This window comes from Giraffa tippelskirchi, chromosome 6, assembly GCF_054371585.1.
Source record: "Giraffa tippelskirchi isolate mGirTip1 chromosome 6, T2T-mGirTip1v1.2.pri, whole genome shotgun sequence".
NCBI classification, from domain to species: domain Eukaryota; kingdom Metazoa; phylum Chordata; class Mammalia; order Artiodactyla; family Giraffidae; genus Giraffa; species Giraffa tippelskirchi.
This window is the reverse complement of record NC_137280.1, coordinates 127,117,689-127,144,708: the sequence shown is the minus strand read 5'-3', so window position 1 is coordinate 127,144,708 and position 27,020 is coordinate 127,117,689. Positions and strand designations below refer to the sequence as shown.

The following is a 27,020-nucleotide window of genomic DNA, read 5'->3' as shown; positions in this document are numbered from 1 at the left end:
GTCTCACTTGTACGCCAAGCATCTGCCCCACAATATTCCACGGATTCAACCATATTGCATTATGCATATAAATAGTGCCTATTTAGTGAAAAAAATCCATATATAAATGAACCCACATAGTTCAAACCCATGTTGTTCAGGGGTCAACTGCAATGCCTTTCTGCCTCTGGACAACCACTCATACTCATATGCAGAAATGCAATGTAACATCTTATGATCTTGAGAGGGGCTAGCCAACACAATGAAGTTGGCTATGAGCAGGGCCATGGAAATAACGCAAGCACTTCATAAGCCAAGAAATTAACCAACCCTCTGGACTTATTTTGTGTAATGAGACAGTAGATTCCCTTGTATTGTATAAGCCACTGTAAGCTGGATTTTCTGTTTCTTGCAGCCCAAAGCATCTCAAATGATATAGTACATCTTTGGAGAAGCAAGAAAAGGGCTCCCTGACAACACCTTAGGAACGAAGGAATAGTTGCTTCAAAAAAGAAAAGAGACTAAGATTTACCTCTCACTAAGTGTTTTGGGAAAACCAGCTATGAAAAGGTATTGTTAATAGCCACTCCGGATGTAAGGAGAGCGCTTTGGAATCCTCCCATGCAGCATAAACACTGTAATAAAGTTCCAGTGAGCCACTGTGAATGGTATGTGTGGGGATATACAACATACTTGGAGTCATAATAATATGTAAACATCAGGGAACAACCATGATATTAGTCTTTATTACTCATCTACTCTTATTTCCTTCTAAATTTATAGGACTGGGGATTTTTTTTTCTTTTTTTTCACCCCCTTCCTACCTGATGAAAACAGAGACGCACATGATTGAAAGGGGAAGTCAGGAAACCAGGCTTAAAGAGGTTAAAAGATTTCCACAAGGTCCCACAGCCAGTTGGGGGCAATTTTATTACTAAAAATTCTTTGTGTGTGATTTTAGAATAAAATCATTTGCTGAACACTCAATTTAGTGAAAGGAGAATTGTAGAGACACAGGAAATCAAAACTGATTTTTTTATATTTTTAGTAATTACATTATGCGAGTAAAATCTACTTTTTGTACTTGTTGCTCTGAGTTTCTTCTTCCTGATTTCTAATATCCTCCTAAATTCCAATCCATTCCTTCCAAAATCATTTATCCCTCCTAGAAAACCCCTTTATATGGCCATTCTCAAGCCCAGTGATTCTCAGAAGATTGCATCTGGTTTACCCGGGAAGTAAATCAGAAATGCATATTCCCAGGCAGAGTCCAGTGTAAAAGACTAAGGGCGGGGCCCAGCACTGTCCATGTAAACAAGCTCCCCAGGTGAGTGTAACTGTGGTTTGAAGCACATGACTCCAGACTGTATGCTTCCAAATAGAAAACATCTAATTTTTACAGTAGATTTAAGCTGGAACAACAAAAATATGTGCAGAGCTGCCTATAATTTTTAGGTTCCCTTGGAGGTCTGAAACTGACCCAACAAGTCTGTGATTTGGATGAACCCTGGTAATCATTTGCATGGAGGTTTGGAGTTTCTTTTCTTCCTTCCAAGATGTTTTTCCCCCTGAATGCATTTCTAGTCGGGATTAAATATAAAATGTCTTAACTCTTCCTCCACAGCTAAAGGAAATCAATTTTAAAAAGTGTTTCAAGAGTGCTTTAAAAAGTACACAAAATATCTTCCCTTTGAACCAGATGCCTGGGACACACAGGGCAAACAGAGTAGGTAATGAGAGAAGTAAACACCAGGTTTTCCAGCAGAACCAACCCTGAAACTAAAACTTAGAAAGGAAGCTGACTGTTAAGTAAGTGGACCAGAGGAACAATAGCTCAGGCATATCCTCGGATAAGTTTGAACCTGAGAAAACAGGAATGAAACAGACAAACATCTTGTCCCAAGTTAACTTTCCCTTCTTGTTAGATTTTAAAATAGGACAGTGTCATAAATGAGAAGAGAGTTTATGTGGAATCTTAGACCTCCTCTGGGTGCCAAAAGATTTTTTCAAACCTAAATAATACTCCTTACTGGATTCAGCATGCATGCAGGCTACGTTGCTTCAGTCGTATCCAACATCTTGCGACCTATGGACTATAGCCCACTATGCTCTTCTGTCCATGAGAATCTACAGGCAAGAACACTGGAGTGGGCTGCCACGCCCTTCTCCAGGGTATCTTCCCAGCCCAGGGATCGAACCCACGTCTCTTATGTCTCCTGCATTGGCAGGCCGGTTCTTTACCACTAGCACCATCTACTCATCTCCACAAGAGATTTTAAATCTAGAGCCACCAGAGACCAAGAACACAGCACACTGAGAACAGGAGTCTGTGTGTCCTACCACCAGCTCTAACCAACTCTCACTTACAACCAAGAGGGCAGGTCTATATGTAGATTTCTTAATGATTATATGAGCAAAGAACTGCCACAGAACCTCACAGGACCAAAAAAAATCGTTGTTAAGTATCAAAGATGATACACAATGCTCCAGAAATGCTATAAAATAAATAACTCCAGCAACAAAAATGGTTTAAATTTGTTAGAAGGCAGAAAGTCAAGGTCACAGCTTTAACATACACATTCCAGTTGTACTTCTCCTTGGCTTAGGGACAAAGACTGAACTTCATGGGGTGGAAGAGAAGAAGGTGGGACCAGAGGGACAAAATGAAGCATCCACCAGAGATATATAACCTCAACGATTCAATATCCACCTTGAGGGTTTTGGATTTTTTTAATTTCTATTTATTTTTCTTTGAGGATCTCTAACAATCCTCAGGGCATTTTAAAAATGGGAAGATTCAGTTCTGGCTCCGCTGGATCACCACTGACTCTTGGTCTCTCTCAGTCCAATTAAACTCTCATCACAACTGCACAGCTTGAAATGCCTAACTTCTTTCAGCTGCTTCCTATCCTTTCACCAGCTGTTACTAGCAGGTATGGAGGACTTCTAACATCCAGTGGCCATAAAGCAGTCACGAACGAGCATCACCACACATACTTGGCCAGAGAGTGTACCTAGAACTTTCTCTGTTCTGGTGTAGGCCATACAAGTGTATAACTAACATCTAAACTAGCTTTTACATTTCGCACATGCCTGACTGGGTTATGTGGAACAGGCACCACACCGTCATCTCAGAGAATCTGGAACTACTTTTTAAAGCCCAGTTCTCATTATTTTCAACACATTTCATCAGGATTCTTTGACATGGGGGTTAGGGGACATTCCCCTGTTCTCGGTTATGCTTAATTGTTTTTGAACATACAAGTTTGATGTGGTATAGCAAGAAAAAAAAATGTAACTCAAAATAGAATACAGCAACCCTTGACTCTGCCTAATTGCTTCTCAGCAGCATGCAAACCACTCTTGTTTATTCATCATTAACATATGAATAAATTTCATGGTAACATCTATACTCTCTCTCCAAAATATCAAGTGCTCAGTAGAAATATAGGGCTTCCTGGTAGCTCAGCTGGTAAAGAATCCGCCTGCAATGCAGGAGACCCTGGTTCAATTCCCGGGTCAGGAAGGTCAGCTGGAGAAGGGATAGGCTACCCACTCCAGTATTCTTGGGTTTTCCTGGTGGCTCAGCTGGAAAAGAATCCACCTGCAATGAGAAAGACCTGGATCCAATCTCTGGGTTGGGAAGATCCCCTGAAGAAGGGAACGGCTACCCACTCCAGTATCTGGCCTGGAGAATTCCATGGAGTATACAGTCCATGGGGTTGCAAAGAGTCAGACATGACTGCGTGATTTTCAGTTTCAACTTTCACTAGTAGAAATATGAAAACAAGCCATCATAATCTCCCTCAGCAAAGTATTTACCCAAAAGACATGACTTAATGGCAGAACAATGCATGCATAAGGGCTGGATTTACAATGTATCAGTTCCACAGAATGTAGAATTTATCAATTCAGGTTAACTGTTATAGTCTGTCTTTTCTTAGACTGTAGTCTCCAATCAAGAACATCCATTAAAGTTAAGAGAAGGCTGGAACATACACATATGCAGTGGCTGATACAATAAGGGGTGTCAGCAAGGTCAATCCAAAACAGGTCAAGCAACAGTAAACACACAAGAATTTCAAGCGGTTCCAAGACTATAAGTATTCCTAGCAGGAAAATCAAGTCCCTACTGATTTCCTCAAAAGGCAAATGGGCATTTGCCAATTCCTCTATTTTTTAATACTACTTCAAGGGTTTTAATACATGTAACTTTTAAATTCAATGACATTATAGAAAAGGGGGAGACTACTACCCATATTTGACAGATGAAGAAACTAAGGAATTGAGAGGTCAGTGGCTTGTCCAGGGCTAGTTAAGTGACTTGTTAAGAACAGAATCAACTTTAGAATTCAGGCCTCTTTATTCCAAATCCAAGGTCTCTAAACTTGTAACATATTCCTTATTTGCCCTCCATCATCACAAGAACATGTAACTCCTGAAAAATCTGATTTGTGATCTGGTAACATGGAGGACACACTTCTAAACTTTAATCATTACAAGAGCACAAAGTGTCCTACAAACTCTGCCCAATGGCCTGGCCATATGGGCACCTCCTCAGCCTACCCTGCAAAGCCCACCCAGTGTGTGCTGCTGTTAGCTACTGGAGTTAACATTTCACACATTTCTTTCTTTCCTATGCCTTCAGCATACCTGATGCAACAGTGTGAAAGGGAAACATAAGCAGAACCAAAATCAGTTTTTGCGCTAAGATAAGAACTTTCCAGGGCTGAAGAAAGGCCAGCAATCAGTCTTAAACCTACTTTGCCAAGTGGTTCATGAGCAGCTGTAACATCTGCCTATTTTTCTCTGGGAGCCGATGAACAAGGCTGTGGATTTCAGAGACCCGAGACTCCTGATTCTCCAGCTCTGCAAAGGAAGGAGGGAGGTAACACTGGATCAGAGTTACAGCTAAATCAGCTTGCAAGACAAAAATCAGAGGAAAATAAAGGTGGGGCACAACAGAAAAGATTTCTCACAGATAAGACCTTGTTCTGTGTACTCATAACTAGACTGACTAGATCTAGAAGTCCTTTTAATAATGCTTTCCATGACAAAGTTCATGAAAAAATAAGACTGTCCAAAAAATCAAGCCAAAACGATGACATAAGGAAATGGAAACAGTCACCTCCTCACTCAGGAGTAGGAATAAATTTGAGAGTGGTTGGCTCCTTAGAGTGGCAGCTTTGTTTCAAGGAAGGAAGGAACTTTATGCACTCATGAAGTGATGAACAAATTGTACGTGAACAACACTGCGAGGGTCTCAAATATCAAAATAACATCTCAAGACTGCATCAAAGACATCAAAGGAAATGTCCAGTTATTTCCAAGTCACATGAAACAACCAGCCAGGGAGAAGAAAGGAATGGCAGATAAAATAAGGAAATGTTTCTGACACCCTGTAACCTAAATCATGATCTGTCACATTCTAATGGTTGCACTTGGGTACGTGGCTTCATGTCTCTGGGAAATAGATTGATGGCACTCACCACACCTATTTATAGCTCTGAGGTGAGTTTTAATTAAAGAATGGTTGCTATGGTTTGAAATTTCTCTGAGAAAGAAATCACATAAACACTATCTTTATTTTCAGCTTTCTCCCAGGTCTTCCTCCTGTTTTATGGGGACCACTCTGCATGGATAAGGCCACCAGAACACGAGGTATTCCTTAATGAGGCCAGTAGCAGCTACCAGGGTAAACAAACTCAGGTGGGTTAAAGGAAGCAGGGGAAAGCACATACTATGGACATAACAGCACGGTGGGGATTTGTGCCAGATTTAAATTTGATAGAGAATCTTACTTCCCCTTACAGGAGGCCTGCCCCACATAGAAAGATTCCAGTATGCTTAGGGTAGCTTGCACCTAATCCCTATGTATTTTAATACCAGTAATATGATGCCCAGGCTTGTATGATATAGCTGAAGACTGACCAGAAGCTGTAAATGCCAGCCATGATGGAAAAGAGGACTGAGAAGTTATACAAACGGTGTCGGATTCAGGGAAACATCCCGTGCTCAATTTAGGTAACGGGCAAAGTCTGAGTCATTCTGAAAAATGTTACCTCCAGGGCCGGCAAAGGCCCAAGGAGTTAGAATTCCAATAATCAAAACTAGAAACTCAAATTTGCTTTTTTCACCTCTCCCCTTCCCTGTACCACTGCCCCCCAACTAACTTTTGAAGCTTCTCTCCTCTACTGTAAATTCAGTATGCTAACAAGGTCCTTAGCAAAACCCGACTTGGTTTTGCTTTCATTCTGTGACAGTCTTATGAGCGTGAATGTGGGTAGTTTACACGCAGAATACAAGGGGTTAGGTAATACTTATTTGGGGATACTTTTCTTTGAAATAGAGAAATCTATTCCCTTTCCCTTAAAACTGTGGCAAACAGAAAACTTACTTGCTGCTTTAATGAAACTTCTTTGAAACTGGTACATCATGAGTGGTCCTGGAAGCATTCTGGAATAAAAGGATATACACTAGTCAGTTTAACAAAAACAATCCTATTCTCACTACCCAGCAGCCTCCAGATGGCGGACTGTTACATTTATCAAAGACAAAGACGATGGGCAAACAAGAGCAACTCAGTTTAGTCCAACTTCGTTTCCCCTTTGAAAGGGTCCTGAGGTTTCACCTGAAATGTTCATTTTTTCTCCTTTTTTAAGGGAACAGACAAAACTTATGTTTCATAGTCACAAACCAGAAAAGTGCTAATGTAGAAGTCTAGCACAAACTGAGAGATTTCCTTTTCAGTCAATGACTCACCCACAACAAGAGCATTTTAAGATGTGCCTGAAAAACAGGCAACTAACCCAACATTTGCAATCATCAGCTCTTAAACTCTTGTCTTTCTGGCAGCTTGTTATTAATCACTTCATCTGGAAACACTATGAGAGACTTTTGTAGGTGTTTTTATAGCAAATTCACTATGGAGTATTGCTCTAGTATGCCAAAGGGTTAGAATCCTTAATATTAGGCATGACACAATCAAATTTTACCTGCTATCATAAATATATATATATATATTTTATACATACTGTCTATTAGCTAATCAATATCAAGATGCACAGATAAGTACTAAATATAAACCTCTAGAATCTAGGCTTTATGTAATCTATTATGGTAGTATCTGGTATATGAATATGTTTAACTGTAAACTTGAGTATTTTTACTGATAGTCCAAATAATAAGCTTCTCAACAGATTATCTATGGTCCTTGGTTCAGATTTCATTTTATTCTCATTGGATCCCCTGATTCAACTGTTAGTCATCACTTACATGACATCTTACTCTTGATACCAAGAGCCTTCCAGCAATTCCCAAACAGCCAATAAAACCGGCATCACCAATTCCTTTTCTGTGGCTTTCGAGCCAAGTAAATCTTAACAAACTTGTACAAATGCTTATGTAATTCACGATTATAGTTCTCCTCTTTGTTTATGACTAGACTCCTGTTCAAGAGGGACCACAGTGGAGAACTATAGCATCCCTACGCTTCACATCTAGCATGCCTTTCAGTCCACTTGGAAACTGAGATGTGAGCAGCTAGTCACTCACTCACTCTGTTAATAACCAAGGGAAGGGTAGGAGGCAGCAGGAGTAACAAATGTATTATTAAAGAAAAGCAGTCTTCTCTCCAATGAAGTCAAATTTTCTGATCTAAGCAGAAGGAATTAAAAAGGAGTGTCATTAAAGTTCTCACTTTTAAGGAGCAACATTAGCAATACACTCTATCTGTGCAAGGTGCAGAACTCTCAGAATATATAGGGTATGTAATCACACATTCTCAACACAATGGGATATGTGATTCCTTGTTTTCTTAGCTGATTACCCAAGCATTACAGGAAATACCATATTTGAGGTTCTGTTAAAGTATGATCATCAGAGTAGCTTCTCAAAAAGAACAAAGCTTCCTAAATCACTCATGGCACCATTGCACAATGGCAATCCATCAACTCTGGATGACTTATAATTGGTTTGACCAGCTGAGCTAATTGCACCCACACATAAGCTCTTTCTACATCTCAAACTCCCACCCAACAGTCCTCTGGAGGCTGAAAATAAAATTGCTTTCTTCTTGATTGCATGATAACAAGCTGGCATCATGCCCTGCAAATAGAAAGTCCCTACCTTAGGTAGGTCTTCAAAGCACTAGTGATGGTCTTTATCTCCCACTCAGCACAGATATCCATTTCTGCTTCAGAAGCTGTTTTGGGGTCTAAAGAGAAAAAAAGACAATGGGTAAAGCAGAGCAGAAAATATAGCTAAAAAACAATCATACATAAAAGCATTCAATCTCCCTACTAAACAAAGAAATCCAAAGTAAAAACAAAAGTGACAGCTAGTTTTTCCTGATTGAATTAGAAAAATGTTTAAAAATCCAAATATCTACTGCTGGCAAAAATGCAGTGAAACTGATCCTCTCAGAAACTGCTAGACGCAGATGAATTAATGCAAGAGATGTAAGAAGAAATTTGGTAATATATGCTGCTGCTGCTGCTGCTAAGTCGCTTCAGTCGTGTCCGACTCTGTGCGACCCCATAGACGGCAGCCCACCAGGCTCCGCCGTCCCTGGGATTCTCCAGGCAAGAATACTGGAGTGGGTTGCCATTTCCTTCTCCAGTGCATGAAAGGGAAAAGTGAAAGTGAAGTCGCTCAGTCATGTCCGACTCCTAGCGACCCCATGGGTCTGCAGCCTACCAGGCTCCTCCACCCATGGGATTTTCCAGGCAAGAGTACTGGAGTGGGGTGCCACTGCCTTCTCCATTGGTAATATATATCAAGTCCTAAAAATGTTTATACACTTTAAAACAGTAATCCCACTTCTCACAACCCATCCTCAGGAAATAAGATAAGACATGAGAAAGTTACATACACTCAAAATGTCCAACCTACACTACTCTTGATAACACCAGAATACATTTTAAAAGAACAACCTAAACAGCCAGTGATAGAATGATTAAATTAATCGTGGTATATTCCTAATGGAATAGCATGCTGCATTTACATGAAAATGATAACTACATAGCAAAATGGAAAATGCCTGAATTATCATGTAATGTCAAGCAAAAAAAAAAAAGATTTAAAGTTTTGTGAGCAACTCAAATGAATGAAAGCTGAAAGGACATATTCTAAAAAGAAGAGAGTGGTTGGTTGGAAAGTGGCAGAATTGTGTTTTTTATTTTTTTTTAACTATGATTTGATTCCATTACTTATATATTTTAAATTGCCCTAAACCAAGATGTGCAAAACACCAATACAGTATACTAATGCATATATATGGAATTTGAAAGATGGTAACGATAACCCTATATGCAAGACAGAATAAGAGACACAGATGCATAGAGCAGTCTTGTGGACTCTGGGGGAGAGGGTGAGGGTGGGACGTTCTGAGAGAGTAGCATTGAAACATGTATATTATCATGTGTGAGGCAGAGCACCGTTCCAGGTTCGATGCATGAGACAAATGCTCAGGGCTGGGGCAATGGGATGACCCAGAGGGATGGGATGGGGAGGGAGGTGGGAGGGGGGTTCAGGATGGGGAACACATGTAAACCCATGGCTGATTCATGCCAATGTATGGCAAAAACCACTACAATATTGTAAAGTAATTAGCCCCCAACTAAAATAAATAAATTTATTAAAAAAAAAACCACCATAATTATATCAACTCCTGATCATTTCTTCGTTTCCTCTGTGTATAATTCCAAATAAATGTGTGTATTTCAGATAAATGTATACTGTAAAAGAAGAGATAATTCTTGTAGTCTTTCTGAGCAGCACACAGGCAGGCAAGAGGAGAGGCAGAGGTTGGGAAACATGAACTGTTTCATAAACCAGCAGAAACCTGGATTCTCGCTGGCAAGAAGTCAAAAGCAGAGTCTCTCGGTGCATTGAATGGACAATCCAACTTCTAGCAATTTACCTCCCAGCTCCCATTTCCATTTCTTTCTGCACAGCGGTTCAGTTCATTTTCACCTGGGCTGCTACCCTTTTCATACACCTACTCCCCATGCTCAGGTGAGGCCCCACTCTTCCAGGTTGGGGGGGGGGGATGAGATGTCTCTGAACCCCGGGACTGGTTCAGGGATGGTCCCAGACCTAAGCCAGGCCAGTCAGCATGAAGTCCAGGACTTTTCCAGGAAAGAAGAAAAGGCACTCACTGTGCACCTGGGGGGCTATACTGCTGCTCTGGATGCCACCACATGGAGCCTGAGAGTACAGTCTGACAGACAAAGCCACAGGGAGAGGCTGAGAGTCCAGATGACATGGTTTGAGCCTCTGTAGGTCACCATGCCTTTTTAGTCAAATAAGCCAAAAAAGTCCCTCTTTGCTTAAGCTAGTTAAGGTCAGGTTCTCTGTTCTTTACAAATCCAAAGAGATCTAAATATTGTAGCAGGTAAATGGACACAGCAACCAGACTTTCTTTCTGGACAGTCTCAGAAGAAACAGGATCCTCCTACAGGGCCCACAACCTTGCAGCTGGAAATGAGTCCACAGGTAGGCATGACACATTTTCCATTTACTTTCACCCTAGTAAGAAGAGGTCAAAAATCATGAGTGGCTTAAGGATTTAGGCCCTAATCCCCAAGTGAGGGCACAAATCCAATTGGTATCTACTGCTCCCAGTGCGTTCTCCTGACAGGGCCCTGGTTCAGAAAGTGTTTGGCTCCGAATGGCATAACATTAATTCTTTTCTGGCTTTGCCATCTCACACTCCCTTAATGGTTTGTCTCTTCCCGTGGAAGTGTAGGTACCAAACAACTTTGCTTACCATGACCTTCCTCCCTCCCCATCCCCAAGACACATGGAAAGCTGCCACAGTGCATGGTTCTTGGATGCAAGACAAATGTTACTGTACATTTTTCTGAGGAACAAACCAACTTCTAACCCAAGAAGAGTGAACATGACACTAAATAAGCAGCAGTTGGCAGGTCTGGGAGTTGTGAACTGTTCCATGAACCACATTTAGCAAACTAATGATTAGCTTCCACTTATTCGGGCTCTGTAACCATAGGAATATTGTGTAACATAACAGAGAGGAGAGTCAAATTACAGCCAGGCTAAAGGGCTTTTTATAGCACTGATGAGGCAAAGTTCATAACTTGAGTATGCTTATTTTAATTCATTTAATGTCCAAACTAAATTGAATACAGCCTCCCAAACTTCCCCATTTTCAGAAAGTACTGCCAACTGACACCCCTCCCTACCAAAGCTCCCCTCACTTACAGAAGTTTCCTGGCAGCACCTGCATATGATACAGAGACATAATTAACAATTTCCTTCATAACTCAGTACATTTCTTCCCACCAGGTCGCTTGACGACTGTGGACTTAGTAACACTGACCTAAGCTAGAGGAGCAGTCCAATGTACAGTATAGGTAGGATGAAGCGAGTGTATTTCCTCCTCAACCTACTCCCTGCATGAATTCAGAAAAACAGGAGATATGGGCTGGAAGTGATGGTTACAAGGGGGAAATGGTCACAGAAATGTCACACTGGATCACAGAAGATCCAGTGATCCACTGTTGTGCTGTTGACAAAGTCACTAGGGATCTTCTGGATGAAGGGATTAGGAAAGTCACCAATACACCGCTAATCTCCTAATGCTACATTATAATGTACGCATATTAAAATATTTTCTCTTTAACTGTGAAGGTAATACACCACGGGGTAAAAAAAAAAAATTCACACAAAACAAATACATATACATCAAAACGAAAACTTTCCGTGCTAGAGGTGATTGAATACCAGTTTTGTCACCAATACAAGTATATTAACGCATATATATGGAATTTAGACGGGGTAATGACGATCCTACATGCAAGGCAGCAAAAGAGACACAGATATAAAGAACAGACTTTTGGACTATGTGGGAAAAGGGGAAGGTAGGATGATTTGAGAGAATAGCACTGAAACATGTATATCACCATATGTAAAATAGATGACCAGTGTAAGTTCAATGCATGAAGCAGGGCACTCAAAGTCGATACTCTGGGACAACCCAGAGGGATGGGATGGGGAGGGAGGTGGGTTCAGGTTGGGCGGACACATGTGCACCCGTGGGTAATTCATGTCGATGTATGGCAAAAAAACAGCACAATATTATAAAGAAATTATCTTCCAATTAAAATAAATTAAGTAATTAAAAACAAAATACCAGTTTTGTGCATGTGTATGCGACCTCTAACAGTGTGAACATGAACAAGCAGTTAAGTGACTATGTTCAGTTCAGTTCAGTTCAGTCGCTCAGTCGTGTCCGACTCTCTGCAACCCCATGAACTGCAGCACGCCAGGCCTCTCTGTCCATCACCAACTCCCGGAGTTTACCCAAACCCATGTTCATCGAGTCGGTGATGCCATCCAACCATCTCATCCTCTGTCGTCCCCTTCTCCTCCCGCCCACAATCCTACCCAGCATTAGGGTCTTTTCCAATGAGTCAACCCTTTGCATGAGGTGGCCAAAGTATTGGAGCTTCAGCTTCAACATCAGACCTTCCAATGAACACCCAGGATTGATCTCTTTTAGGATGGATTGATTGGATCTTCTTGCAGTCCAAGGGACTCTCAAGAGTCTTCTCCAATACCACAGTTCAAAAGCATCAATTCTGCGGCGCTCAGCTTTCTTCACCGTCCAACTCTCACATCCATACATGACCACTGGAAAAACCATAGCCTTGACTAGACGGACTTTTGTTGGCAAAGTAATGTTTCTGCTTTTAAATATGCTATCAAGTTGGCCATAACCTTCCTTCCAAGGAGTAAGCGTCTTTTAATTTCATGGCTGCAGTCACCATCAGCAGTGATTCTGGAGCCCAAAAAAGTAAAGTCTGACACTGTTTCCACTGTTTCCCCATCTATTTCCCATGGAGTGATGGGACCAGATGCCATGATCTTAGTTTTCTGAACGTTGAGCTTCAAGCCAAATTTTTCACTCTCCTCCTTCACCTTCATCAAGAGGCTCTTTAGTTCTTTTTCACTTTCTGCCATAAGGGTGGTGTCATCTGCATATCTGAGGTTATTGATATTTCTCCCGGCAATCTTGATTCCAGCTTGTGTTTGTTCCAGCCCAGCGTTTCTCATGATGTACTCTGCATATAAGTTGAATAAGCAGGGTGACAATATACAGCCTTGACGTACTCCTTTTCCTATTTGGAACCAGTCTGTTGTTCCATGTCCAGTTCTAACTGTTGCTTCCTGACCTGCATACAGGTTTCTCAAGAGATAGGTCAGATGGTCTGGTATCCCCATCTCTTTCAGAATTTTCCACAGTTTATTGTGATCCACACAGTCAAAGGCTTTGGCATAGTCAATAAAGCAGAAATAGATGTTTTTCTGGAACTCTCTTGCTTTTTCGATGATCCAGCGGATATTGGCAATTTGATCTCTGGTTCCTCTGCCTTTTCTAAAACCAGCTTGAACATCTGGAAGTTCACGGTTCACGTATTGCTGAAGCCTGGCTTCGAGAATTTTGAGCATTACTTTATTAGCATGTGAGATGAGTGCAGTCTTGCGGTAGTTTGAGCATTCTTTGGCATTGCCTTTCTTTGGGATTGGAACGAAAACTGACCTTTTCCAGTCCTGTGGCCACTGCTGAGTTTTCAAAATTTGCTGGCATATTGAGTGCAGCACTTTCACAGCATCATCTTTCAGGATTTGAAATAGCTCAACTGGTATTCCATCACCTCCACTAGCTTTGTTCGTAGTGATGCTTTCTAAGGCCCACTTAACTTCACATTCCAGGATGTCTGGCTCTAGATGAGTGATCACACCATGGTGATTATCTGGTTCGTGAAGATCTTTTTTGTACAGTTCTTCTGTGTATTCTTGCCACCTCCTCTTAATATCTTCTGCTTCTGTTAGGTCCATACCATTTCTGTCCTTTATCGAGCCTATCTTTGCATGAAATGTTCCTTTGGTATCTCTAATTTTCTTGAAGAGGCCTCTAGTCTTTCCCAATCTGTTGTTTTCCTCTATTTCTTTGCACTGATCGCTGAGGAAGGCTTTCTTATCTCTCCTTGCTATTCTTTGGAACTCTGCATTCAGATGAGAATATCTTTCCTTTTCTCCTTTGCTTTTCGCTTCTCTTCTCTTCCCAGCTATCTGTAAGGCCTCCTCAGACAGCCATTTTGCTTTTTTGCATTTCTTTTCCATGGGGATTTTCTTGATCCCTGTCTCCTGTACAATGTCACGAACCTCTGTCCATAGTTCGTCCGGCACTCTGTCTATCAGGTCTAGTCCCTTAAATCTATTTGTCACTTCCACTGTATACTCATAAGGGATTTGATCTAGGTCATACCTGAATGGTCTAGTGGTTTTCCCTACTTTCTTCAATGTAAGTCTGAATTTGGCAATAAGGAGTTCATGATCTGAGCCACAGTCTGCTCCTGGTCTTGTTTTTGCTGACTGTATAGAGCTTCTCCATCTTTGGCTGCAAAGAATATAATCAATCTGATTTTGGTGTTGACCATCTGGTGATGTCCACGTGTAGAGTCTTCTCTTGTGTTATTGGAATAGGGTGTTTGTTATTACCAGTGCGTTCTCGTGGCAAAACTCTATTAGCCTTTGCCCTGCTTCATTCTGTACTCCAAGGCCAAACTTGCCTGTTACGCCAGGTGTTTCTTGACTTCCTACTTTTGCATTCCAGTCCCCTATAATGAAAAGGACATCTTTTTTGGGTGTTAGTTCTAGAAGGTCTTGTAGGTCTTCATAGAACCGTTCAACTTCAGCTTCTTTGGCGTTACTGGTTGGGGCATAGACTTGGATTACCGTGATATTGAATGGTTTGCCTTGGAAACGAACAGAGATCATTCTGTCGTTTTTGAGATTGCATCCAAGTACTGCATTTTGGACTCTTTTGTTGACCATGATGGCTACTCCATTTCTTCTAAGGGATTCTTGCCCACAGTAGTAGATATAATGGTCATCTGAGTTAAATTCACCCTTTCCAGTCCATCTTAGTTCGATGATTCCTAGAATGTCGACGTTCACTCTTGCCATCTCCTGTTTGACCACTTCCAGTTTGCCTTGATTCATGGACCTAACATTCCAGGTTCCTATGCAATATTGCTCTTTACAGCATCAGACTTTGCATCTATCACCAGTCACATCCACAGTTGGGTATCGTTTTTGCTTTGGCTCCATCCCATCATTCTTTCTGGAGTTATTTCTCCACTGATCTCCATTAGCATATTGGGCACCTACTGACCTGGGGAGTTCATCTTTCAGTGTCCTATCCTTTTGCCTTTTCATACTGTTCATGGGGTTCTCAAGGCAAGAATACTGAAGTGGTTTGCCATGCCCTTCTCCAGTGGACCACAATCTGTCAGACCTCTCCACCATGACCCATCCGTCTTGGGTGGCCCCACACGGCATGGCTTAGTTTCATTGAGATAGACAAGGCTGTGGTCCGTGTGATCAGATTAGCTAGTTTTCTGTAGTTTTAATTTTAGTGTGTCTGCCCTCTGATGCCCAAGTGACTACGTACAGCTTTCTAAAACCACAAATGGAAGCACACTCTAGATGCCATTCTGTGCACTGCTATTTTCATTTCATAATATCGTAAGAAATAGTTTCCTATTAGTAGACAAATTATCTAATTCACAGTACTTCACTGTACCATACTTAATGCCCCCATTCAAACAGATTCAGGTTGTTCCCTAGTTTTTGCTATGGTAAACAATGATATAAACCACTGTTCCCTTGTATATTATCTTACCTACAGAAAAAATTCCTCTAAGTGGAATTTCTGGGTCAAAAAAAAAGTGCAGTTTTAATTTTGAAAGATACTGTTCAACTACCTCTCAGACGTTATACCATTACATTTAAGAATGAGTGTGACTCCCTCCTCAGTTCCTTGACAACAATGAAGACTCAAACAATGTGATCTTAGTCACTCTGATAGGTTAAAGAAAAACATGTAACCACTGCCACAATCAAGATATAAGTCATTTTCCTCACATCCTCTCCAAACTCTCTTGTGCCTCTTTCTCCACAGTCACTCCCCTCCCTCCATCTCCAGCCCCTGGCAACCCCTTTCCATGGCATAATACTCATGAAATTCACCATGGTGCTGCATATACAAGTAGTTCAATCTTTTTATTATTGAGTAGTATTCAATTTTATGGACATATTCACTGACTAGTTGATGGAATTTGGGCTGTTTTCAATTTTTGACTGTTATGACTAAAGCTGCTATAAATACTTGCAATGGGTCTTATGAACTACTTTTTTGTCTCCTGAGTAGATACTCAGGGGTAGAAATGGGTAAAAATATGTAGGAGTAGGTCATATGGTAAATATGTTCAACTTTATCAAACCTATCAAATGCTTTCCGAAATAGCTGGGCTATTTTGCATTCACAGTAGCCAACAGAAGAACTCTAGTTGCTTCATATATCTGTCAACACATGATACAACCATGTGTTTAATTTTGAAATTTTAGCTCTGTTAGGTATGTAGAAATAACTCATTTTTAAAATTTGCTTTTCCTTAATGACTAATGATGGTCATCTTTTCATGTGCATTTTGGTCATCTATACATTTTCTTTGGTGAACTATTTGTTCAAATCTTGTGTCCATTTTAAAAACTCAATTGCAAGTTATTTTTAATACATTCAGGCTATAAATCATTATTCAGATATATATTTTACAAATATTTTCCCTTGATCTGTAGCTTGTCTTTTCTTTTTTCTAATATACTTTAAAGAGCAGATTAAAAAAAAAAAATTGGATAAGGTTCAGTTAATCAGATTTTTCTTTCATGGTTCCTGCTTTTTATGTTCTAGCCAAGAAATCTTTTCTAAAACAAGATAGCAATGATAGATTCTCTCCTATGTTTTCATCTTGAAGTTTAACAGTTTTACCTCTTAGGTTTATGACTATTAGTTTATTTTGAGTCAATTTCTGCACATAGTTTAAGACAAGGGTTGAATTTATTTTTCCTCATATAGATGTCCAGTTACACTAGTACCATTTGTTGAAAGGACTGCCGTTTCCCCCACTAAACTACTTTGACACCTTTATCCAAATTAATTGACCATATATATGTGGACCCTACTTCTGGATTCTCTTGCCTGTTCCACTGATCTATATGTCATTCCTTACCATACAGTCTGAACTTCCTGCATATAAACATTAGTTGTATTTTGTTTTTTGTCTTTTTCTAAAATCTTGAGTCTTTCACAATATTCATTCTCCATTACATCTTTGAGAAAGACATTTATGTAAACATACTATCTTCTCTAAGAATACTATCCTTTAAGTCTAAAGAATTAAGACTTTTTTCTGTTTATCCTATAGGCAATTCTTTCAAGACTAGAGTTGCACTCATCTCACATGCTAGTAAAGTAATGCTCAAAATTCTCCAAGCCAGGCTTCAGCAATACGTGAACCGTGAACTTCCAGATGTTCAAGCTGGTTTTAGAAAAGGCAGAGGAACCAGAGATCAAATTGCCAATATTCGCTGGATCATCAAAAAAGCAAGAGAGTTCCAGAAAAACATCTATTTCTGCTCTACTGACTATGCCAAAGACTTTGACTGTGTGGATCACAATAAACTGTGGAAAATTCTGAAAGAGATGGGAATACCAGACCATCTGACCTGTCTCTTGAGAAACCTGTACGCAGGTCAGCAAGCAACAGTTAGAACTGGACATGGAACAACAGACTGGTTCCAAATAGGAAAAGGAGTACGTCAAGGCTGTATATTGTCACCCTGCTTATTTAACTTATATGCAGAGTACATCATGAGAAACGCTGGGCTGGAACAAACAGAAGCTGGAATCAAGATTGCCGGGAGAAATATCAATAACCTCAGATATGCAGATGACACCACCCTTATGGCAGAAAGTGAAGAAGAACTAAAGAGCCTCTTGATGAAGGTGAAAGAGGAGAGTGAAAAATTTGGCTTGAAGCTCAACGTTCAGAAAACTAAGATCATGGCATCTGGTCCCATCACTTCATGGGAAATAGATGGGGAAACAGTGGAAACAGTGTCAGACTTGATTTTTTTGGGCTCCAAAATCACTGCTGATGGTGATTGCAGCCATGAAATTAAAAGACGCTTACTCCTTGGAAGGAAGGTTATGGCCAACCTAGATGGCATGTTTAAAAGCAGAGACATTACTTTGCCAACAAAAGTCCGTCTAGTCAAGGCTATGGTTTTTCCAGTGGTCATGTATGGATGTGAGAGTTGGACGGTGAAGAAAGCTGAGCGCCGCAGAATTGATGCTTTTGAACTGTGGTGTTGGAGAAGACTCTTGAGAGTCCCTTGGACTGCAAGGAGATCCAATCAATCCATCCTAAAAGAGATCAATCCTGGGTGTTCATTGGAAGGTCTGATGTTGAAGCTGAAACTCCAATATTTTGGCCACCTCATGCGAAGAGTTGACTCATTGGAAAAGACCCTAATGCTGGGTAGGATTGGGGGCGGGAGGAGAAGGGGACGACAGAGGATGAGATGGTTGGATGGCATAGCCGACTCGATGGACATGGGTTTGGGTGGACTCCGGGAGTTGGTGATGGACAGAGAGGCCTGGCGTGCTGCAATTAATGGGGTCGCAGAGAGCCAGACATGACTGAGCGACTGAACTGAACTGAGAGTTGATACTTAGCAACTTGATAAGCAGATCTGTTTGTCAAATTATTTTCTGATTATAAAAGCTGTACCTCTTAAAAACTTAAAGCACTTTCCATATCTAGTACTTAAGAATCCAGAGTATCTATAGCCATTTCTGTTCTAAGACCCAAATGCTATTGCTGTCTCATGTCTCTGTCTTAGGAGAACCTGCCTGAAGCATCCCTGTAAGCAAAGGGGATGGTGGGAGGAGCAGAGAAGAAGGGGAGTGTACATCTGTGGTCTCCATTCTCTAGGAACTTGGGGCTGTGGTGAATAGTGCCCTTACTAGCTCTCAGAAGGGTCAATCCTCCATCCAAACAGTATACTACCTCCCAGTTCTGGTCATCATTTGTCTGCTCTCCTTTATTGGTAAGTACAATTGGAAGTGCACAATGTACAAGGCTTCTCTGCTAGTCTTCAAAAATTTGGGGCCGTTTCTGCAAGCCTTTAGGTCTTAGAAGTTGTCATAAGAATATCTGTTACTTTAGCGTTTCTTCAGAAAGAAGCTTTTGCTTGCATTTATTTTTGCTATTCTGTGAAGGGTGTGAGAAACGAAAGGCACAGAAGAAAAGTCCCAGAGAAGTCAGAAGGGTGGTTCCTGGTTGGATTGGAGATCAGTGAGTGAGGCATGCTACTGTAACCTGGTGCTTTAAAGCACAGCAACTTAAAACCTTCCATGTGTTCTCTGTAGCACTAACCTTAAATATTAGTTTAAAAAAAAAAAAAAAAAAAAAAAAACCCAAAGACAAAACAGGATAAAGTTACAGGATAAGAAGAAAAAAAAGAGCAACACTAAACTTGCATTCCTTCAACACCACTGTGAGAAACTATAAAGACACACACACACACAAAGGGACAGAAAGTTTCAACAGCACAGAAAATAAGGCTCACAGTCAACATTCTACTTGTCCCTAGAGGATCATCCACCAGGCACAGTTCAGGAGAAGCCCAGAGGAAGACCCACACTGGGGAACTATGTGATAGGTGACTGCTTTCCACCCACCCTGAGGTACAGCCCACGCTACCCCAGGGAGGGGGGCCACGCTGCACTGCATCCATCCCACCACAGCACAGCTCAGCATCTTGAGACTGCAATCCAGGCAGTGAGATGAGACTGTGACAGAAGTGGAGGTGTGTCTGCTTATACAAAGTGAAGTGAATTCAGGAGGGGAAAGTTCTAGAACAAATATGAGAATGACAAATGAATAACCACAGCATACTTCAGATTAACCAGGAAGTAACTCCACTTCACCCACAACCATGACCAAATAGCAGAACCAGGAGAAACCTTTTCATGAATACAGGTAGGTCCACACTAAATGAAAAATTTCAGAGTACCAGAAACTTGGATGGAATCATGTATAATAGTGCTCTAATTTCATGTGACAGGATGATTCTAATAGGAATCACAGAAACAGCAGCAGAATGAGAGTCTACTCACAATGAATTCAATTGCAAGTTTATAAACCACTCTGTGTTCAGGTGGATTTAAAAAGAAGATTAAAAAGCTGATAAAATACTTGTTCACATAAAACACAGAAACCAAAGCACTCAAAAACATTTCAGAAAGCATCTGTTCTGTATTATAAATAAAATTCAGAAAAATACAGATGCTGTGAAATAAGACATCAAAGCAAAAAAAGAAACACTGAAATAATAAAGGTGAAATGTAGAAGGCAGAAAGGTAGAAATGAAAAGAGTCAGTAAAAACACTGATAATTCAACTACCAAATTAAAATGTGCATTATAAATAGCAAAAAATAAATCAGCCCCAAAGTAATTAAAACAAATGGCATGGATATGGGGTGCAAATTTTAGAATGTTTGCTTATGATGCAAAGAATCAAGACGGAAAGCAACATTATAAAGATGAAAAATGAAGATAATTTATGTTTTTAAAATATTAAGAATTGAAGAATGACAAACAGAAAGAGAATTTGCTTTTCTTTAGAAAACCATGTGTGAAAACTCCTTCACTGGACCCCAATATGTATATGAGAATGACTAAACGGTGAGATTTAAAGCAGTGGAGGGACTTCCTTGGCGGTCCAGTGGTTAAGACTTAAGTGATTAAGGCTGTGCGGGTTGATCCCTCATCAGGGACCTAAGATCCCACATGCCTCTCAGCCAAAAAAACCAAAACACATATCAAACAGAAGCAATATTATAACAAATGTAATAAAGACTTCAAACAAGGTTCACATCAAAAAAAGCATCTTTAAAAAATAAAATAAAATAACGATAAGGGAAAAATTTCCTCCTCATATGGTTATTTGTCAACTGAGTAGTAAGTATTTGAGGAAAAGAAGGGTTAGTTTTCATTTTTCATGGATATATTCCATATGGATTTTAAGGAAAACAAAGTTTTTGCAGTCCTAGAATGGGGAAGGTCTTTTAGGCATGATCCATCTAGGAAAAAGACTAGGACTTCATAAAAGTTTTTAAATATTCATAAGACAAAACAAAAACAAAAGTACCCATGTAAAGTGCAAAATAAATTATAATCTGAAAGAAAGTATTGGTAACATAGCTTCCATATATAAGAATGTCTTAAAATCACAAGATGAATACATCAATAGAAAACTGGTGGACAACACAAATAGGAAATTCATGAAAGAATAAATACCAGCAAGAAACCGAGAAAAAAAAGGCCAACCTCACCCAGAATATGTTTTAAAATACTTACAATTTATATGCAAAAAAGTAACAGAGAATGCCAGTATTCTTTAAAATACTTATAATTTACATGCAAAAAAGTAACAGAGAATGCCACAAAAAAATGGCCAATCTCATCCAGAATATTTTTTTAAATACTTATAATTTATATGCAAGAAAGTAACAGACAACACAAATAGGCAATTCACGAAAGAATAAATATCAGCAAGAAACCTAGAAAAAAACAGCCAATCTCACCCAGAATACTTCTTAAAATACTTATAATTTACATGCAAAAAAGTAACAGAGAACGGTGTGTGGTAAAGGATACTCTGACAGCAAGTTTGGGAATATCAATTAAAGGCCTTAAAAACATGTACATACCTTGACCTAGCAATTCAACATCTTAAAATAAACTCTAAGGAAATAATTAAATATGCATATAAAATTTGTATGCAGGTCAGGAAGCAACAGTTAGAACTGGACATGGAACAAATAGGTTCCAAATAGGAAAAGGAGTACGTCAAGGCTGTATATTGTCACCCTGCTTATTTAACTTATATGCAGAGTACATCGTGAGAAACGCTGGGCTGGAACAAACACAAACTGGAATCAAGATTGCCGGGAGAAATATCAATAACTTCAGATATGCAGATGACACCACCCTTATGGCAGAAAGTGAAGAAGAACTAAAGAGCCTCTTGATGAAAGTGAAAGAGGAAAGTGAAAAAGTTGGCTTAAAGCTCAACGTTCAGAAAACTAAGATCATGGCATCTGGTCTCATCACTTCATGGGAAATAGATGGGGAAACAGTGGAAACAGTGTCAGACTTTATTTTTTTGGGCTCCAAAATCACTGCTGATGGTGATTGCAGCCATGAAATTAAAAGACACTCCTTGGAAGTAAGGTTATGACCAACCTAGATAGCATATTTAAAAGCAGAGACATTACTTTGCCAACAAAGGTCCATCTAGTCAAGGCTACGGTTTTTCCAGTGGTCATGTATGGATGTGAGAGTTGGACGGTGAAGAAAGCTGAGCGCCGAAGAATTGATGCTTTTGAACTGTGGTGTTGGAGAAGACTCTTGAGAGTCCCTTGGACTGCAAGGAGATCCAACCAGTCCATCCTAAAGGAGATCAGTCCTGGGTGTTCATTGGAAGGACTGATGTTGAAGCTGAAACTCCAATACTTTGGCCACCTCATGCAAAGAGTTGACTGATTGGAAAAGACCCTAATGCTGGGTAGGATTGTGGGCAGGAGGAGAAGGGGACAACAGAGGATGAGATGGTTGGATGGCATCACTGACTCGATGGACATGGGTTTGGGTAAACTCCGGGAGTTGGTGATGGACAGGGAGGCCTGGTGTGCTGTGATTCATGGGGTCGCAAAGAGTCGGACACGACTGAGCGACTGAACTGAACTGATAAAATTTAAAATAACAACAGCTAACATTTATTGACTAACATGTAGAGGCTTTGGACTCAGCAACTCACATGTATCTTTTCTTTAATCCTCTCTTTATTACAGAGGCAGAGGCTATTATTACAGATAATGAGAGAGAAGACCAGATGGCCTTAAATAATTTGTGTAAAGTCAAATGGACAAGCAGTTTAATTATAACTTGCTCAACTCCAAAAGGCATGCTTATAACCTAGCTATCCTGCTTCTGTGGGGATGTTCACCTGAGCACTTTCTAGAATCATGAAGAACTGAAAGTAATTTACAGATCTGAGAAGAGGAGGCTAATCAAAATGTTATAGTACATCTATACAATACATGACCAAAAAAATCCCGCTACACTTTAGAAGAATGTAACAGAAAATGGACACTGTACTTTTATGTGAAAGAAGATTGCTAAAAAGCAGCATATATGCACCATGTGATTTGTAAACATTTCTTGTTATATGATGGAACACTACATTTAAAAGGTGACAGTAATATGATAAAATAGTCAATAAAAATTATTTGCAGTCTGAAAGACTTTTATTTTCTTCTTTGCTACTATAACTTTTAACCAGAAAAAAGGTATTTAAAATCTGTTCGTGAAGAGACAGACATATACTGAACATGCATAGACAGAGCTATCTATATTTTTTAAATGCTGAATCTAACTTTAGGAAGATTTACCTTCACTTAACATTCAGGGGGAGGAAAAAACCAAACAGTACACACATGGAAGCCACTCTATTTCTAGGAAGCTGTAAATCTTCTTCCTCTTCACACTCTTCAAAGACATGGATCAAGGGCAGCTCTTGGGATGACACTAGCAGAAGGCCACATAGCATATGCTATGAGAAATTCTGGCAAGCATTTTTAGGAAATTCGATTCTGCAAAATACAATGTTTTCAAAGTCTGGCTCTTCTATTCCTCCTTCAACCTAACACCCTCCAACTTGAAGCAATCAAAGGATGCTTCTGGTTTTGCTTAATTCTAACTCTCCTTTTCAATAATAAAAATTCACTCTTCCACTTTGAGAGACTCGCGTAACAGGCAAGTTTGGCCTTGGAGTACAGAACGAAGCAGGGCAAAGGCTAATAGAGTTTTGCCACGAGAACGCACTGGTAATAGCAAACACCCTATTCCAACAACACAAGAGAAGACTCTACACGTGGACATCACCAGATGGTCAACACCGAAATCAGATTGATTATATTCTTTGCAGCCAAAGATGGAGAAGCTCTATACAGTCAGCAAAAACAAGACCAGGAGCAGACTGTGGCTCAGATCATGAACTCCTTATTGCCAAATTCAGACTTACATTGAAGAAAGTAGGGAAAACCACTAGACCATTCAGGTATGACCTAGATCAAATCCCTTATGAGTATACAGTGGAAGTGACAAATAGATTTAAGGGACTAGACCTGATAGACAGAGTGCCCGATGAACTATGGACAGAGGTTCGTGACATTGTACAGGAGACAGGGATCAAGAAAATCCCCATGGAAAAGAAATGCAAAAAAGCAAAATGGCTGTCTGAGAAGGCCTTACAGATAGCTGGGAAGAGAAGAGAAGCGAAAAGCAAAGGAGAAAAGGAAAGATATTCTCATCTGAATGCAGAGTTCCAAAGAATAGCAAGGAGAGATAAGAAAGCCTTCCTCAGCGATCAGTGCAAAGAAATAGAGGAAAACAACAGATTGGGAAAGACTAGAGGCCTCTTCAAGAAAATTAGAGATACCAAAGGAACATTTCATGCAAAGATAGGCTCGATAAAGGACAGAAATGGTGTGGACCTAACAGAAGCAGAAGATATTAAGAGGAAGTGGCAAGAATACACAGAAGAACTGTACAAAAAAGATCTTCATGACCCAGATAATCACGATGGTGTGGTCACTCACCTAGAGCCAGACATCCTGGAATGTGAAGTCAAGTGGGCCTTAGAAAGCATCACTACGAACAAAGCTAGTGGAGGTGACAGAATTCCAGTTGAGCTATTTCAAATCCTCAAAGGTGATGCTGTGAAAGTGCTGCACTCGATATGCCAGCAAATCTGGAAAACTCAGCAGTGGCCACAGGACTGGAAAAGGTCAGTCTTCGTTCCAATCCCAAAGAAAGGCAATGCCAAAGAATGCTCAAACTACTGCACAATTGCACTCATCTCACATGCTAGTAAAGTAATGCTCAAAATTCTCCAAGCCAGGCTTCAGCAATACGTGAACTGTGAACTTCCAGATGTTCAAGCTGGTTTTAGAAAAGGCAGAGGAACCAGAGATCAAATTGCCAATATCTGCTGGATCATCGAAAAAGCAAGAGAGTTCCAGAAAAACATCTATTTCTGCTTTATTGACTATGCCAAAGCCTTTGACTGTGTGGATCACAATAAACTGTGGAAAATTCTGAAAGAGATGGGAATACCAGACCATCTGACCTGTCTCTTGAGAAACCTGTATGCAGGTCAGGAAGCAACAGTTAGAACTGGACATGGAACAACAGACTGGTTCCAAATAGGAAAAGGAGTACGTCAAGGCTGTATATTGTCACCCTGCTTATTTAACTTATATGCAGAGTACATCATGAGAAACGCTGGGCTGGAAGAAACACAAGCTGGAATCAAGATTGCCGGAAGAAATATCAATAACCTCAGATATGCGGATGACACCACCCTTATGGCAGAAAGTGAAGAAGAACTAAAGAGCCTCTTGATGAAGGTGAAGGAGGAGAGTGAAAAAGTTGGCTTAAAGCTCAACGTTCAGAAAACTAAGATCATGGCACCTGGTCCCATCACTCCATGGGAAATAGATGGGGAAACAGTGGAAACAGTGTCAGACTTTACTTTTTTGGGCTCCAGAATCACTGCAGATGGTGACTGCAGCCATGAAATTAAAAGACGCTTACTCCTTGGAAGGAAGGTTATGGCCAACCTAGATGGCATGTTTAAAAGCAGAGACATTACTTTGCCAACAAAAGTCCGTCTAGTCAAGGCTATGGTTTTTCCAGTGGTCATGTATGGATGTGAGAGTTGGACGGTGAAGAAAGCTGAGCGCCGCAGAATTGATGCTTTTGAACTGTGGTGTTGGAGAAGACTCTTGAGAGTCCCTTGGACTGCAAGGAGATCCAATCAATCCATCCTAAAAGAGATCAATCCTGGGTGTTCATTGGAAGGTCTGATGTTGAAGCTGAAACTCCAATACTTTGGCCACCTCATGCGAAGAGTTGACTCATTGGAAAAGACCCTAATGCTGGGTAGGATTGGGGGCGGGAGGAGAAGGGGACGACAGAGGATGAGATGGTTGGATGGCATCACCGACTCGATGAACATGGATTTGGGTAGACTCCGGGAGTTGGTGATGGACAGGGAGGCCTGGCATGCTGCAGTTCATGGGGTTGCGGAGAGTCGGACATGACTCAGCGACTGAACTGAACTGAACTGATCTGACCAATAATCCAAATCTTAGTACCTGTTACATAATACGGTATCCAGTGAATACAGAATGAAGGAATAGTGACTGAATGGTTCATACTCCAGCCCAGTTGTGTCAGGGAGAGGTTTTGGAGTATAAGAGTCATATTTTTTTACACTCTTGGCTAACCCAGTCTAGTACAAGTATGAAGAACTGATGAAGATGAAGGGAGACATGGCTCTGCCTTCAGGTCTGGAATTTCTCTGGCCTAATGGGTGATCCCTCAGTTCCAAGACCCAAACTGTTCAACTTAATTGACAGTGAGAATCTCAGATATCCTTCTCAACACTTTGGATTAGATCTTGCACTGTGGTCACCTCTCAGCTCTGGTTGAACCTCAGTCTGGAATCCAGTCTATCTGTAATGTCCTCCTGGCAGAGACAGCTGGCCTTGTGACTTTCAGCTGTTGGTTATTAGTTTCTCATGACATTTCTCAGATGTTCATGATTATTTTGTCTGTCCCTAGGAAAAATGATGAAGCGAGCAGGACAAATATCTTGTTCAAAGGTCACTAAGAGAAGTGATAAAAACAAGATCTTTTCATACCACTCTTTGCTTAGCGCACGTGAGCTAAGATGGTTGATTCTCTTTTAAATTAGCAACCTTGTCTAAAATGTCGTGATTTCTTTTCATTAGTGTCATCTTACACAATCATCTGCTGCCTTTGAAATCTCTCTGCCCCTTTGACTCCCCTGTATTTAGTTGGTTACAAGGTCCTGTTGATTCTCTTTCTCCAGTCATTTTGAGGCTGTCCTTTCTTCCTGACCTCAGAGCAGCTCTCTGGTTCAGCAGTTGATCGTGTATGCTCTGCCTAATCTATCCCAACTGTCTTATTCCTCCATATGTTTCCAAGATCACATGCATGCTCCACAT

General features: G+C 40.5%; 1 protein-coding gene across 50 annotated transcripts in view; it reads right to left on the bottom strand.

Moving 5' to 3' along the window:
- Nucleotides 1-27,020, bottom strand: part of ARHGAP26 (Rho GTPase activating protein 26) — a 556,769-nt gene that overhangs the window by 152,147 nt on the left and 377,602 nt on the right. For all 50 annotated transcript variants that reach the window (XM_081504651.1, XM_081504686.1, XM_081504653.1 and 47 more), the window contains 3 exons: nucleotides 8,107-8,194; nucleotides 6,377-6,435; nucleotides 4,743-4,848 (listed from right to left, as the gene is read on the bottom strand). In XM_081504651.1, coding sequence (XP_081360777.1) covers nucleotides 4,743-4,848; nucleotides 6,377-6,435; nucleotides 8,107-8,194 — 253 coding nt within the window. The remainder of the gene's footprint in view (nucleotides 1-4,742; nucleotides 4,849-6,376; nucleotides 6,436-8,106; nucleotides 8,195-27,020) is intronic.